General features: G+C 38.6%; 1 protein-coding gene across 1 annotated transcript in view; it reads left to right on the forward strand.

The window, feature by feature from the left end:
* gphna (gephyrin a) overlaps positions 1–13,895 on the forward strand; it is a 30,886-nt gene extending 16,991 nt beyond the window's left edge. Inside the window, exons 20-24 of the mRNA XM_034135226.1 lie at positions 1,053–1,117; positions 6,730–6,833; positions 7,459–7,555; positions 9,891–10,029; positions 10,116–13,895. Of these exons, the coding sequence (XP_033991117.1) occupies positions 1,053–1,117; positions 6,730–6,833; positions 7,459–7,555; positions 9,891–10,024 (400 nt within the window). The 3' untranslated portion in view covers positions 10,025–10,029; positions 10,116–13,895. The remainder of the gene's footprint in view (positions 1–1,052; positions 1,118–6,729; positions 6,834–7,458; positions 7,556–9,890; positions 10,030–10,115) is intronic.
* Positions 13,896–13,991: the final 96 nt, after the last annotated feature.

A 13,991-nucleotide genomic window follows, 5' to 3' on the forward strand; every position in this document is an offset into this window, starting at 1 on the left:
GAGATGGGGGAAAGGGGTGGAGTGTGGCTTGGGGTAATTAAGGTGGGGGAATGGGTTGTTTTATATGAAAATTCATTTTGTTATAGACCCCAGGTGAGCAATGTACTGCAGTTAGTGTTTCCAGTTGTAGTACTGCTTTTTCTCATTCTATTTCTGTGATTGTAACTGCTTACTGCTTGTACTGCTTTAAAGGGGAATTACGCCCATTTTCTACTCTTTCCCGGATAACATTTTTTACACAAACTCATCGATGTCATTATAAAGTCTGGAGCTGTTTCATAGACAATAAATTAGGAAAGATGCTATACATGACATTGAAAGCACCCAAGGGTATGTTCTGGCTATTTGGGTGCATTTTGGCTAATTTTGGTAAACAAAAAAGGAAAAATACATTAGTCTCCCTTTCATTGTCTCTTTTGGATGTCACAAGGTGATACCACACAAATAAACCAATAGATCCCAAATACTAAATCATACACTCCTTTACTAACAATGAAACAATGTCTTTAAATTGAAGGTTTAAAGGGTCATCATTTCCTATCAAATATCTGTTTTGAAAGTGGTCCTAAAATATTTCCTCGAAACAAATGTATTTATTTAAGTTTTGTGTTGAAACTTATTTTGAACACATCTTCAAAAAGTTGTAATTGACCTTTGCCCTGTTCTCATTTGAGCTGAATAGAGCTAATACTGAACACATCAGGATGTTAAAAGCTAGCAGGCTAATATAAACCTTTTAACCTCCTTCCAATTTCAACATTGATTTGTTGTCCATAATGTAGCATTATCAGGTAAAAGGGTGCGTTGAAATTAAGTCAACTGCATCCCAATCACATTTTCTTTTGTCCTTGGGACAACGTGACAACTTCAGTCTCTTCGGTAATGTAGAAAAACGAGTGTCTTTGCTCATTTGAAAATGTTGTTCTTGTCCTATTGTCTATGAAGCGGCTCCAGACTTTATACCTGATGATTGTAGCACTAATTATACCACTGCCAATGATAATATGATGACATAGAGGGAAAGTAATGACCCGTGGGTTTCTGTTCCTCAGTCTTCCTACTACCTTTGCCACAGCGGACATTGACGGAGCACGGAAACTCATCTTTGCTCTGCCAGGTAATATATCAATATCTGAAGTCATTCTGGAGTGTGTTGTTTGGAGTCGGTAAGTGTGTATCCCCTTGTTGTCCTGTTTCCTGGAACATCACTGGCCCCCATCTGCTTTGACTGAATGTCTGTGTGTCTTTGGCCCAACACCAACTATGATTATTCATCTCAAGATGTATAGGTAACCTCTCCTTGGCAACAGCAGCCACACTGTAAAGAAGTTAAGTTAACATACATACAAAATGTTCTAGCATCAATTCTTGTTCAAAACATAATACATCAATTCAATATTTGCTCATTGATACACAGAAAAAGCGTATCAATGGGCAAATTGATACGCTTCATTTAGTTTAATTTATAAACGGAACATAAAAGAAGATAGGACCAGTGAACACAGTACTATACAAATACAAGTTATGCATTTGGGTTTCTTTTCTATATTTGATAAACGTACCACTATGCTATCTTCGGGAAGAGGCCGCTGTTCGTTTTATTGGGTTCATTTAGAAGTCTGTAAAGATTTGCTTTTGCAAACTTTAACGTTGTTAGCAAAGTAGCTAGCTAGGTAATGTCGGTGATAGCCACTTCCTGTGAGGGCAAAGCAGCTGTGCGCAATTTAGGAAAACCCTACATGGTGGACATTGACACACTATGAAAGTGTTAACGGGGTGTGCAATGCAGTTTACTAAGGGAAGTATCTGAATTGAGACAAATCAAAGAATATCTCTTTACTTCATGTGTTCCTTATTTCTTTGGGGTAACTTACCAACTAACTCAATGAACACTAGCACTTAAATTCAGCAACACTCGGGTAGAAGAAGAAGAATAAGATTAACCTTTATTAATCCCCCTAGGGGGAAGTTCAGTTTTTCACTCTGGCTTGTATTTGTTTTAATGCACACACACAGTATACAGGTAGGTGCACACATGCAATACACACACCATTATACAGAATAGCAGGTATGCCCCTTGTGGTAATAGATGCAGCTTAAGCAAGAGTGACACTATTGCAAAGACTTCCTGCAAATATGAACACGGATGTTAGCCAGCAGGATGGCTGCTAATCTAACTAGCCTGTGCTAGAGTTTAGGGTATTGCTGGCTATTTCTCTTTTTCCCCCCTCCAGACCCACATGTAATATCAGTCCCTGTCTTGTGTGTATGTACTCGAGCTGTCCTTGTCCTTGGTGTGAATGGTTGGTTTATGCTACTGATGGATATATATAAAGCTGATATACAGTAATACTTGTATAATATGAAGCAAAAGCCAGTATTGTTCTGTCTGTAGATTTCAGGTCCCGTAAGAAGAAGGTTCCGCTTATTTTATTAAAACCCGCCTCACTCTGCCTTTCAAAACAGTTCTTCCCATTTTTTTCCTGGACCCTGTTTCTCTATTAAGCATATAAATCAAGTTAACTCAATTGGTTCATTTTGAATAGCATATGGCTCAAACATGTACTGTAATGTGCGTTTTATCCAACATATTATGACTTGGAGTCAGTCCAGCTCTCTGCTGTGTGAAGACATTTGACTTCCAAAGAACACACTGCAGGAACATAACAGAAGTCATGCTTGTCTCAAATCTGATCAAAATGATGCTGTTCTGGAACATTGATGGGCGTTGATGCCGTGAAATAGCACAGTGATGTAGCCTGACATGTCATGATGCCTACATTTTGTGGGATTGCATAGTAAACACTCAGTGCTTCTTTTTTGACGTCATTGGTTTCCAATGGCTGTTGCCCTCTACTCTCTGGCAGCTTTGTAGGTTTTGTCTTGGTCTGAAGCACACACACACGAATACTATACTGTTCATATATTAATGTCCCCCCGAAGTTAAGCACTTTTAGCAGCTTGGTTTTAGGCCTCAGTTTCCTTTGGGTTAATCCTTTTCTACTTAACTCTCCTTTTAAACGCCAGTCATTTCCGTTCCTTGATAAGCGATGCAAAGGTTTTGAAGCAGCATGGTATTGATAGGTAACATATCTTTACAATTCACACACTGAGTTATACAGACATATCAATGAAATCTGATTAATTTGACATGAATCTCAGTATGTGTTGGTACAGTTCCTGGCTGGTGTTTCTTTTGGTTTTTTGGCATGTACCTGTCCCTATTACATTACATATTATTAAGCTGACACTTTTCTCCAACGTGACATACTTACACATCAATATTATAGACATGCATACAAGAATTATTCAACAAGTCAACTGCAGGGATAGGGATCCAAATGGAAGGAGCCAACTTGCGACAGACAACAGACTTAGTTTTTGTTATGACCAACTAATACAGTGGAAACTAATTGAAAAGATTGGACTGATTAGAAATGGGCAGAACTGTCCTTTGAAGAGCAGCTAACCACAAGAAGTGTATATCTGCTGCTATAGAACCCCCAGTCAGTAAGTTGCCACGGTAATGTAAAGGAACCCTACAGTATAGTGTCCCGTGGCCTTAGTCTGGGCCTTTTTGATTTGGAGTGTTATAATCTTTCCTCCACTCTAGCAATGTATATGTATTGCTATTGTTATTAAAGGAAACTTCAACTTCAGAGTGACTGGGCCCTCCCTGCTGGAGGCCGTAGCCCCGAGTGAGGCCGAGACCAGGCAACCACTATCCACTGCACCTACAGGAAGTAGGTCCTGAAAGTTAACCCATGATTACCCATAAATGACTGCTGCAAAGATCCTCTTTTATCCCAAAGAAAGATGTCTTAGAAAAACATGTAGATTAGCTATTACCCCAAACACTTCAATATATGAGGAGCCAACACATTACAATGCAATATGTCATGGGTATAGAGGGGGTGCAGGGATGATGTATTCCGCCCTGGAAGCTAGCATCACAACGGGCTCCCTCGACAAACGGCAATGGGATTTTGGAATGTTGCAAAAAATAAGCTCTGACACATTTATATTCTACTTACTCGTTTTGTTCAGCAGGATAATCCCCACATGTTAGAACCACTTTCAGATTCTTGAAGCATAAATGCAACCGCAAGAAGGAAAAAGCTAATAACAAACTACATTCAGTTCCATTGCTTCACATAGCCACCGCTAAGCTAATGGCGGCTAATTATTGGCATGATGACGTTTAGTAGCCTTATTTTAGCCACTTGTTAGCAACCACAGTTCTTATGACACATAGTAGCTTCAGCTTGGTGTATTTAATGACATATTTTAGTTTGTAGAACAAAACTTTAAGACCCTTTTTAGCTTGTGTTAACCACAGACCTTATTTTAGGTGGCTAACCAAAAGACTTTCAATCACTTCAAAACAATCGAAACTGGAAGTGCTAAAATGCAAACTCACATCGGATCACTTTCAGTGAACATAAGCAATGAACCAAAGATTTCCGTGTTTCTAATTGCAGATTCGGACCATGCCTTAAACACAATGCAAAGAGGAAAAAGCATTCCCGCCTTAAGTGGGTTTTTGTTTCTATCATATCACTACTCTAACCGCTGTTGACTAGCATCACTTTTGTTTTTCCATGTCTTTTGTGACATTGTATTTTCACCATGAGAACCAACCATAGGATTGCCTCAGAAGAAGTGACCGTGATGTCACCAGGCCTTTTTCTTTTTATAAAGTTGAGTGATTGTCAACCACTAGTGCGCGGTGCAGCTTCATACAAAAGTTTGGAGAATTCTGAAAAATGCTGGGTGCAGCACTTTTTCCATTAGGCTGCCAAATATGCTCTTGTATTCTTTGGAACAAAAGAAAACCTACTTTTGCATTCAGACGAAAAGCTATATGGACAATTTCAAATACGTAAAGTCCAGGAATTCCTCTTTGCTTTGCTTAGTCAGTTACATGACCACTCTCTGACCGCCAATGACATCTGTATAGTGTAACACGCTGTGGGAACAACTTCATTTTGTTATTAACTTCCCATATGCTATTTTCCTTGATTAAATTAGCTATATACTGTAGTATCCATATGTCTATACCCTGACCTCTGAGTCACCCTCAGTTCATTGACCAATTGTCCTTCAGGCTGTTACATAGGAACCTTGATTACCCAGCCTCTTGTCCTGGTCCTTGTTCTCTTCAGCCCTCCTAATGACCCTCAGTCCCTTCTGCCTCTACCTGCTTATCAGAGCTCGTTTCATGCTGCGTTGATATTGTAGTCAAAAACAAGTTTAATGGTTTGGCACCAGGAGGTCTGTTTGACAAGGATATAGTAGTCTTTTCTCATACGTTTATGTTTTTTACAATATCTCAATTCATTTTGACCATTTAATTGGTCTTAATTTGAAAAAGGAATGGTGAATAATCATTTTAATGCACCACAGATGTTTTGACAAAAGTCACTTTAAAGGTAGGGTAGGTACGTTTGAGAAACCGGCTCAAGATCGCTAGAATTTGAAAATACACAACTGAAGAAAATCTGCCACTTCCTTATAGAGCCCCTCCTCCAACACACACGAACGCGCACATGACCAATGAGGGCACGAGATAAGTTTGTGCACAGATGGAAGGCTGACAGGCAGGTAGGCCATCCAGTTATTTTAGCCGGGCCGGCTAAAGCGTCATAGATCATTTTGAGTGAAGTCAAAAATACTATGACAGCTTTAGTGACAATGGACTTTGCAAATTAAGATGTTTGCATACAAAGATTTTATAAAATATGATCTGTAAAAAACAGTTAATACAAAAAACATATTATTTTTTGTGCATTGAGTACTTTAATACTATAACATTTTTCTGATTATACTTACTTACAATTACTGATGTAACATTTTGAATCCAGGACTCCAGGACAGTACTTTTACAGTGTTGTATTAGTACCTCTACTCAGTAAACGATCAGAATACTTCTTGCACCACTGCTTGAACTAAGACTAGGATAGCTCGTTCCCGTTAAACAAAGTTGAGCCTTATACTCTGTTCCTCTGTACAACTCTTTTGTTGCCATAATGTAGTTAAAGGTTATTGAAGGAAGGCATGTTGTGTCAGCAATAAGGGAGCATGCCACATTTCTTTTATTTAAAATGATCAAACTTGGCATTTAATGTGCAATGTCAATGTACAGTTAACCCTGTCTCACTCAATGTAAGACTCATCGTGTAGCACTGTATTTCATGTGTAGTCAAATAGACACATTTGAGCTTTTAGATGAGAAAACTCATAGTAGTCCACAGCCTCTTTTTCGCAAGGAATTGGCAATAATGTGATTTGCCTACATACTGTATATCTTTGCAAACAAGATGCACCCCCAACGAGATCTGATTTGCTTATGCTTCCTCTGATGTGTTGCACAAATGACCAACTGGCAGTTTTCAGAAAATTGTCGACAAGTATGTTACTGTCCTGAACAAGGTACAAGGTCCACTGTGTTAGTTATGACTGTAATACACATTTACTAAAGTGAGTACATGTACAATACACACACAGGGATGTGTCTTTATGTACCACTAGTGTAAAGAGGTATCAGCAGTTCACTCAAACCATTATACAGTTCTACAATTTTTATTGAATAGATATTATTATAATACTTTGATGGACACTATTGTTTAAGCCCCAATATAAATGGTATCAACGTTCAACTGATGATTGTAGTTTGCATGTTTTTCCTGTGTACAGTTGCCTTAGTAACACAGTGTTGTTGTTTTGCAGGTAACCCAGTGTCTGCAGTGGTGACATGTAACCTGTTTGTGATTCCTGCTCTGAGGAAGATGCAAGGCATTCTGGATCCTAGACCTACAATTATTAAAGCTAGGGTAATACACTCACACACACACACACGCACACACTCACACTCTCACACACAAAATAATAAATCAGATTTTGAATAATTTATTTATCCCTTCCCTTGAAACAATTGCTTAATTTTAGAAAATATTTAATTATTTTTGTAACCATAAAGTAAAAATGTAAACAATATATAACAACAATTAATATATAAAAATATGCATTAATTATATTAATATAAATAAGAGTGTATTAATAAGAATAATTATATTAATGCTGAAAATCAAAGTATTGTGCCAAATATACAGTAATAATGTCCATAGTGGTTTGAGTATTGCACAGTTTAGTAATTGCACGTTTTAAAGCCTAAGTATTCGAAAGTTTCATAAATGCACTATACTTATCACCTTATTATGTGACATTCAGTCTCTGAAAACCTTCTGTCCAAAATGAAAATGTATCTCGGAACCCATTGGCCAACGCTAGCCAACCAAAGCCTTTAACAGTAACCTACAAAATGTATACAATGTGACACGCTTGCAAGCACTGTTGTTGGACAACAATGTTTTCATTTGATTCAAACCCTCATTTGTGCTCTTGGTCCACATCAAATCTGTATGAAATATGTTAACATTGTGTTTGTGTGTATTTCAGCTCTCCTGTGATGTGAAGCTGGATCCCAGACCAGAGTACCACCGCTGTATTCTGACCTGGCACCACCAGGAGCCCCTGCCCTGGGCACAGAGCACAGGTGGGCAAAGGACACACTCACGCAGTACGCATATGCATATACACACAGCCATATCATCAGGTATTCCAAACCCGACACAGAAGTATATGTATCATAAAATGATACACATCCCACAAAGGGCTGGCCAATATATACCTTTCTTAATACTTTATGAGACTCGATATTGTCTTAGAGTTCAGAGATGGTAAGATTGCATAAATGTCTTTTACTGGTTTTAAAGGTTGCATTACAGCAGAGCGATATCATTTTGCGAATTTACCAGACTGTTTTACCCGTTTCCTGTTTTTCCTTTCGCCACTTAAAGTCCATGCAGAGACGCGGACAGACGCGAATTCGCTCCGACGGCGCGCATGAAGCGGTGGACGCGGCGCGAATCACGCGATTGAAGGGGGCCGCTTCAAACGCGAGAGTTCAATTTTTTTCAACTTGAGTGTCAAATTCACCTGACACGTTCTCGCGAAAGCCTATCAGCGTTGGGATTCCCTCTGACGTCCCTCTGACGTCCTGCTGTTGATCAGTTGTAAAGATGGAAGAGATGATCGTTGTGGCTGTGAGTGAGTGGGTTCCCGGAGATTTACGATACAATGTCGTATATCTACCGGGACCGCAACAAAAAGGAGCTGGCTTGGAGGAGAATAAGAACCCAGACACGACGGCGTTTGTTGCTACGTTTGTAGGACTTCCACAGAAGGTACAAAGCAGCAATAGTTGTTATGTCCTCCATAGTCAAGGACAGAAATAACCAAAACGGTCTTGCATGGAAGTGTAAACAACATCAACTGTCCGTCAACGGCGCGGCGCGTCAACGGTATGTCTGTTTTGAATGACGCGATAAAACAAACTGCAAGCCGCGGGGAAACTTGAGCGATTGGAATATTCGCATCGCGTCCGGTGTGAACGCAGCATAAGTTAACATCGGAAGAGCTCCCTCGTCCAAAAGCAATGGTATTTTCCCTTTCTCTCTGGATTTTGGAATATTGCAGAAAATAAACTCCGTGCTAAACACGTTTATGATACCTACACTTTTTGTTCAACAGGATAATTCCTACATAACATCGTTAACACCATGGTTTAATATATGGTTTCACCATATATATGGTTTCACATATGGTTTATGGAGAGTTAATGCAATCACCATAAGTAGAAGCTAACAGCTATAGGCTAAACCAGGGATGGGCAAATGGCGGTCCGGGGGCCCTCAGAATAATTTATAAACAACGTAATTAATTAAAATTAAATTAAAAAATGTTTTTTACTTGTAGTACTGATACCGTCCACTAGACTCCTAGTTACGTCGCAAGCTGCGTACATGATTTCGTTCGGCAGCCAAATACCGCAAAATAATCTGTGACGCGTTTGTGTATTGTGTTTGTTTCCCGGGGAAACACTAAAAGAAACACCGGCTGTTGTTATGCCTGCTGTGACGTCAAGTTACCGCTTGTAATTATGCCGTTACAAGCTTCAAAGTTGTATTTATCATCTGAATTTGGCGAAACAAGTTTAATATTCTAAAAGCCAAGACTTTGTTTATTTGAAATCAGATGAAAACAAACTGTCACGGACCCTGCCGTGTTATCTATGATTACTATACGCTTTTCATTCATAATTTCAGCGGGAGGGAGGGGGAGCGGCGCTCAGGAACAGCAGAGAGTTGACATTCCCCTTATTGTGGAATAAGGGGAATGCAGAGACAGGCTACAAGTGTCTTAACTAGGTTCAAGTTAGACAAACTAATGTCTGGGTTAGTGTTCATGACTTCATGTTTATGTCATCTTAATGTTTAATCTTAATGCACACACATTTTCCGTGCTTTCCAATAGTTTTATTCCACTGTTAAATAACCTGTTCAATACAAACATGCCACTTTTCTGTGAACTGATATTTGTTTAGTGAGCTTATTAGAGGATGTTCCCTGAAAGATTGAAAAATGTCAATGAAGATGTCAGACTTAGTATATTTGTTAATATTTACATACAATACATGGAATTTGTGTTTGTGTGTGTTCCAAGTGAATCTGCGGCCCCCTGGTGGCCAGTACATAAATGATGTGGCCCCCACCACCATCCAAGTTGCCCATCCCTGGGCTAAGCTAACTGCCTTACAATGGCATGACTTCACGCGACCATCGCTAAGCTAAGGGTGGCTAACTCATCAGCTTGTGTTAACCACAGATAATATTTCAGGCATCTAACCAAAAACACACGTAAAAAAAAAAAAACACAACACACAAGGGATCCTGGAAGTGCTGCTAACTCATTTCTAGGTTAAAGGACTCATTCCTGCACCACTCTTTCCTACATTCAGTCTCACATATAATCCTCCTCTCCGTCTCCAGGCAACCAGGTATCCAGCAGGCTAATGTCCATGCGTAGCGCCAACGGTCTGCTGATGTTACCTCCCAAAACAGAGCAGTATGTGGAGCTGCATAAGGGAGAGGTCGTCGACGTCATGGTCATCGGACGGCTATGATGCAGGTACGATATACTAGCATTATATTGGCATTATATTAGCATGTTAGCAACGTTCATCCAACTGTAACGCCAACAAATGTCCTCCCCAGACTTCTATGTCACTCGCTACCGATTACCATGGCAGTGCCAGGACTTCCTGTCAGGACAGGAAACGGGCGGGGGCAGGAAGCAATGCATGTCTACCTGGTCGCCATTAGCTGTGATGTCATATGCAACAGCCAATCGGAGCCAGCGGAGGCTGAAACCTCATTGGTCTGCTCTGAGGAGATCACTGTTCAATGGAGAGAAAAAAAAGATATATAAAATACGAGATTTATTCTGTAATATTATTATCCTGATGATAATGATTATTAATATTGTTAATTAATATTCTATTTATTATTATTATTATTATTATTATTATTATTATTATTATTATTATTATCATGGTTCTGATTGAATATTATCATCTTAGTAGTAATCATCCCCTCTTCTCTCCTGTTCATTTGCTTTGTGCGTTGGATATTTTTCCCTCGTAGATATAGAGACGTAGAGACTCCTTCCTCCACCTCCTTCTTTTCCTTTTCTCTCACCCTCTTTTCTTCTCTTCTTTTCTAGAACACCATATAGAAACCCCCTCCCTGCAGTATCACTACGCCTCCCCCGACCTACACTATTGACAGAAATATGAGCGTATAAAGACATCTTTTTTTGAAGCTGCTGATATAGTTTGTGCCAGTACAGTATATATATATATAACATTATTTTTGCCAAAAAATACAACGATAACTTGTTTTTTATTTTGTTTTAATCATACTGAGACATTAAAACTCTTCATGACTCACAGAAATGATAAGAAAGAAATATGACTTCACTGATCTTCTGTCATAGGTCAGGTGATCCACATACAGTATAAAGTATTAGTCTAACCTTACCACTTGTGGTGTTTGATTTACACAAAATCATAGTTGACACCACAAAACTGCAGTACAAAATATAACAACTTAGTTGTAGAGATGCAAATACCACAATTAGAGGATATTGTTGTGAAATTCTATGTTTTTCTTATTATCAACAAATCACATCAAAATGACCAGAATTGTCATATTTCTAGGCATTATGCTAAGCTAAGCTAACCAGCTGCTGGCTTTAACTTCATATTAATTAACACAGATGAGAGAGGAGAACGCTTCATATTTTTTTATTAATCTCGTTATTTTTACTTTGGTCGTATTTACCAAAATGTAAAACCATTTTTTTTAAACGGGACAGAATAGTGCATTTACAAAAACAGCTGGGCACTTATAATAATATTTTATATTTTTTGATTGCTTTTTAAGGTGCTCTGAGACACTTTATACATACAGGTAAAAATTCATAAAACAAACTAAATGTACCATAATAGTTATTTACATGCTACTCTAGAATTTGAGCAAACATGACTGGGGACTTCTTTTTTGCCAAGGAGAATTCAAATATGTATCATATCTGTGTGATTGAGTCAAAATGAACCATAGACCATGTGTTCAAGGTGAAACAAAATGGACTTCACTTGTTCAAAAGTGTGACTCAGCGATGTGTTTTTTGTCGATTTTGGAGCTCTATGGCAGGAAGAAGATATTATGGGTTTGATGCACACATGATATTCTATCATAGGATTAATTTATAACTGGTTTGGGTCTTTTCATGTGATTTGTTGACTACAGAGAAAAATATGTCCTTTTAAGTATAGCCAAAGATGAATGAATATGTGACAGTTAGTCTCAAAGGCTGGCTTCTGTTTGGCCAATCAGCCGCCTCCATCTTTTTCAAACCACAACAACATGAGCGAAAGTGCTGCTTGAGTGAGTTGTGACAGACCGTTTTCCCAACTCAGAGAAAACTCCGACCCGACATCACCTGAAAAAAGGGTGTCGGGTTCAGGTGCTCGGAAACTACACAACTAGTGTTTTTCCTACCACAACCGTGTTAAGGTGCTCGTTAAAGTCAAAATAATCCAAACAGTTTAACGCTGTCTCTCAATGTACTGTATATAGTCTGAGCATCACTGAGAAATAAAGAAAACATGTTTGATATTTAGCCCACAATCAAAGTTTACTATTAGCATTAGCCAGTTAGCTGCTGTATCCTGCTGATCAAACACTTCAATGGTTTACCAATTAACAAGGACCGTTCAAATGCATCATATGCAAACTGTGAGTCCCAAGCATTCACCTATGCACCATACCTTAACTCCTCTAGCTCTCCTGGTTCTTCCTATCAGTGCCACACAAATACACAATGTCAAAGGTCAAATGCTGCATTCAGGTCAGATTGGAATAACAGTACAAAATGATGGTACTTATTTTAATTTATTTACAAGGATGTTGTCAAACATTTAAAAAAAAGCTGGTCCTATGTCTTTCCTAAACACTTTTCTTTGATCTTTCATGGGGTTAAGGAAAAGACAATGTTCCTAAGAGGGGGAAAACTCAGAGATGTTTCTGTATATAGACTAGTAGCGCATCTAGATACCTCACCGTTCTTATCATATTTTTTCAAGCAGGCTTTTAAACGTGGACGAAAGAGAAATATATTACTTCATTACAATGTTTAAACTCCAATAAATAAAAAAAACTCACTTTTTGGTTTAACTTAACAAACTTCAAAACATATAGGTATTTTACAATTTAAATGATCTGTGTTTGTAGGTCAATATTGGTTGTTTCTGATTGGTCGAATGGTGCCATACCTTAAATGTTGCAACCACAAGGAATTGTGAGTTAGTTTTCTCTCATTTCGTAAAGGATTGTTCAGCGTATCCTAAGCTAAAAAGATATATTTTGGGAAGCATTGAAGCTCCTTTCCTATAGAGAATTCAAACAGCTCTTATCATTGCTGCCACTTAGGTTCTTCCGGGTTATTGGGAACCTTCCTAAGAGAAAAAGTGTATTAAACCGCAACCCAAGATGTTTTCCTAGATGCTTCTGATGATCTTCAGTAACTCCAAAAGATATGACGTCAAGATCAGAAGCTTCTATATTTCCTGTGTGAACTGAATGCAGCACCATAGAGAACTCCTGAGCTTTGACCCCTCTCTCTTGATAGGCTGATGCAGTCTTCCTCCACCCCTCCCCCTGTCCTTCCTCACATCTCATCTTCCTTTTTTTCTTCCCTTCTCTCACTTGCATGCCAATAAAAAGGGGGCGTGTCCTCCTCTTTAGGCAGGTGTCATTTCAGGCGTGAGACGGGGGTGCAGCACCTAGGCACGACTTCTGATCTGACTAAATGTAACACAGTTACAGTTCTTTATGTGACAAGTGGTGCGAAAAAAGAAAAAAAATCAAAGTCCAGACTCTGGTATCACACTGTCTTCTCATTTATTCCTCTAGCTCAGATATCAGAAAATTCCCAGTTACCTCAAATGCACCATATGTCAATCAGTGGCTCATGCTGGGTTCATGTCGTATAAGAAAAAACGGAAGAACAGGGTGACTTATTTAGCAAATTCATACAGTGGTAGACCACATCAAATTAACTTAAATGAGTTTTAAATTGACATTATGTTTTTTCGGCAGCTGATATTTACGATAAACCCATTATTACACAAACGCAGCATCAGAAGACGTCCTGACACCTGCCCAAGGAGGATGAATCGAACCCAGATAGATTCATTTGAGTAAGAAGAAGCAGGTTTTTGTTAAACTGCCTTTGTACTGAGTGATTGGTAACACTGGACTGAACTCAGTGTCACACTGCACACACTATAAACTATGACCAGCACTTGTAATGAAGCAATGACACAGCATTCTACTACTACTGTATAAAAATTATGAAGAGGATGTTTTTTTCTGTAATGATATTATTGAAACTGAAGATGAATTAATAAAAATAATCCTGATTATTCTGTACCTCTTGTCTGGGAAAGTTGTCTTTTTTCCTATTATTATTATTATTACAAAATAAATATTTAACAGTCTTTCTTTTTGAGTGTTGAGGAAAAGCTT

Source organism: Trematomus bernacchii, unplaced genomic scaffold, assembly GCF_902827165.1.
Source record: "Trematomus bernacchii unplaced genomic scaffold, fTreBer1.1, whole genome shotgun sequence".
Taxonomy (NCBI): domain Eukaryota; kingdom Metazoa; phylum Chordata; class Actinopteri; order Perciformes; family Nototheniidae; genus Trematomus; species Trematomus bernacchii.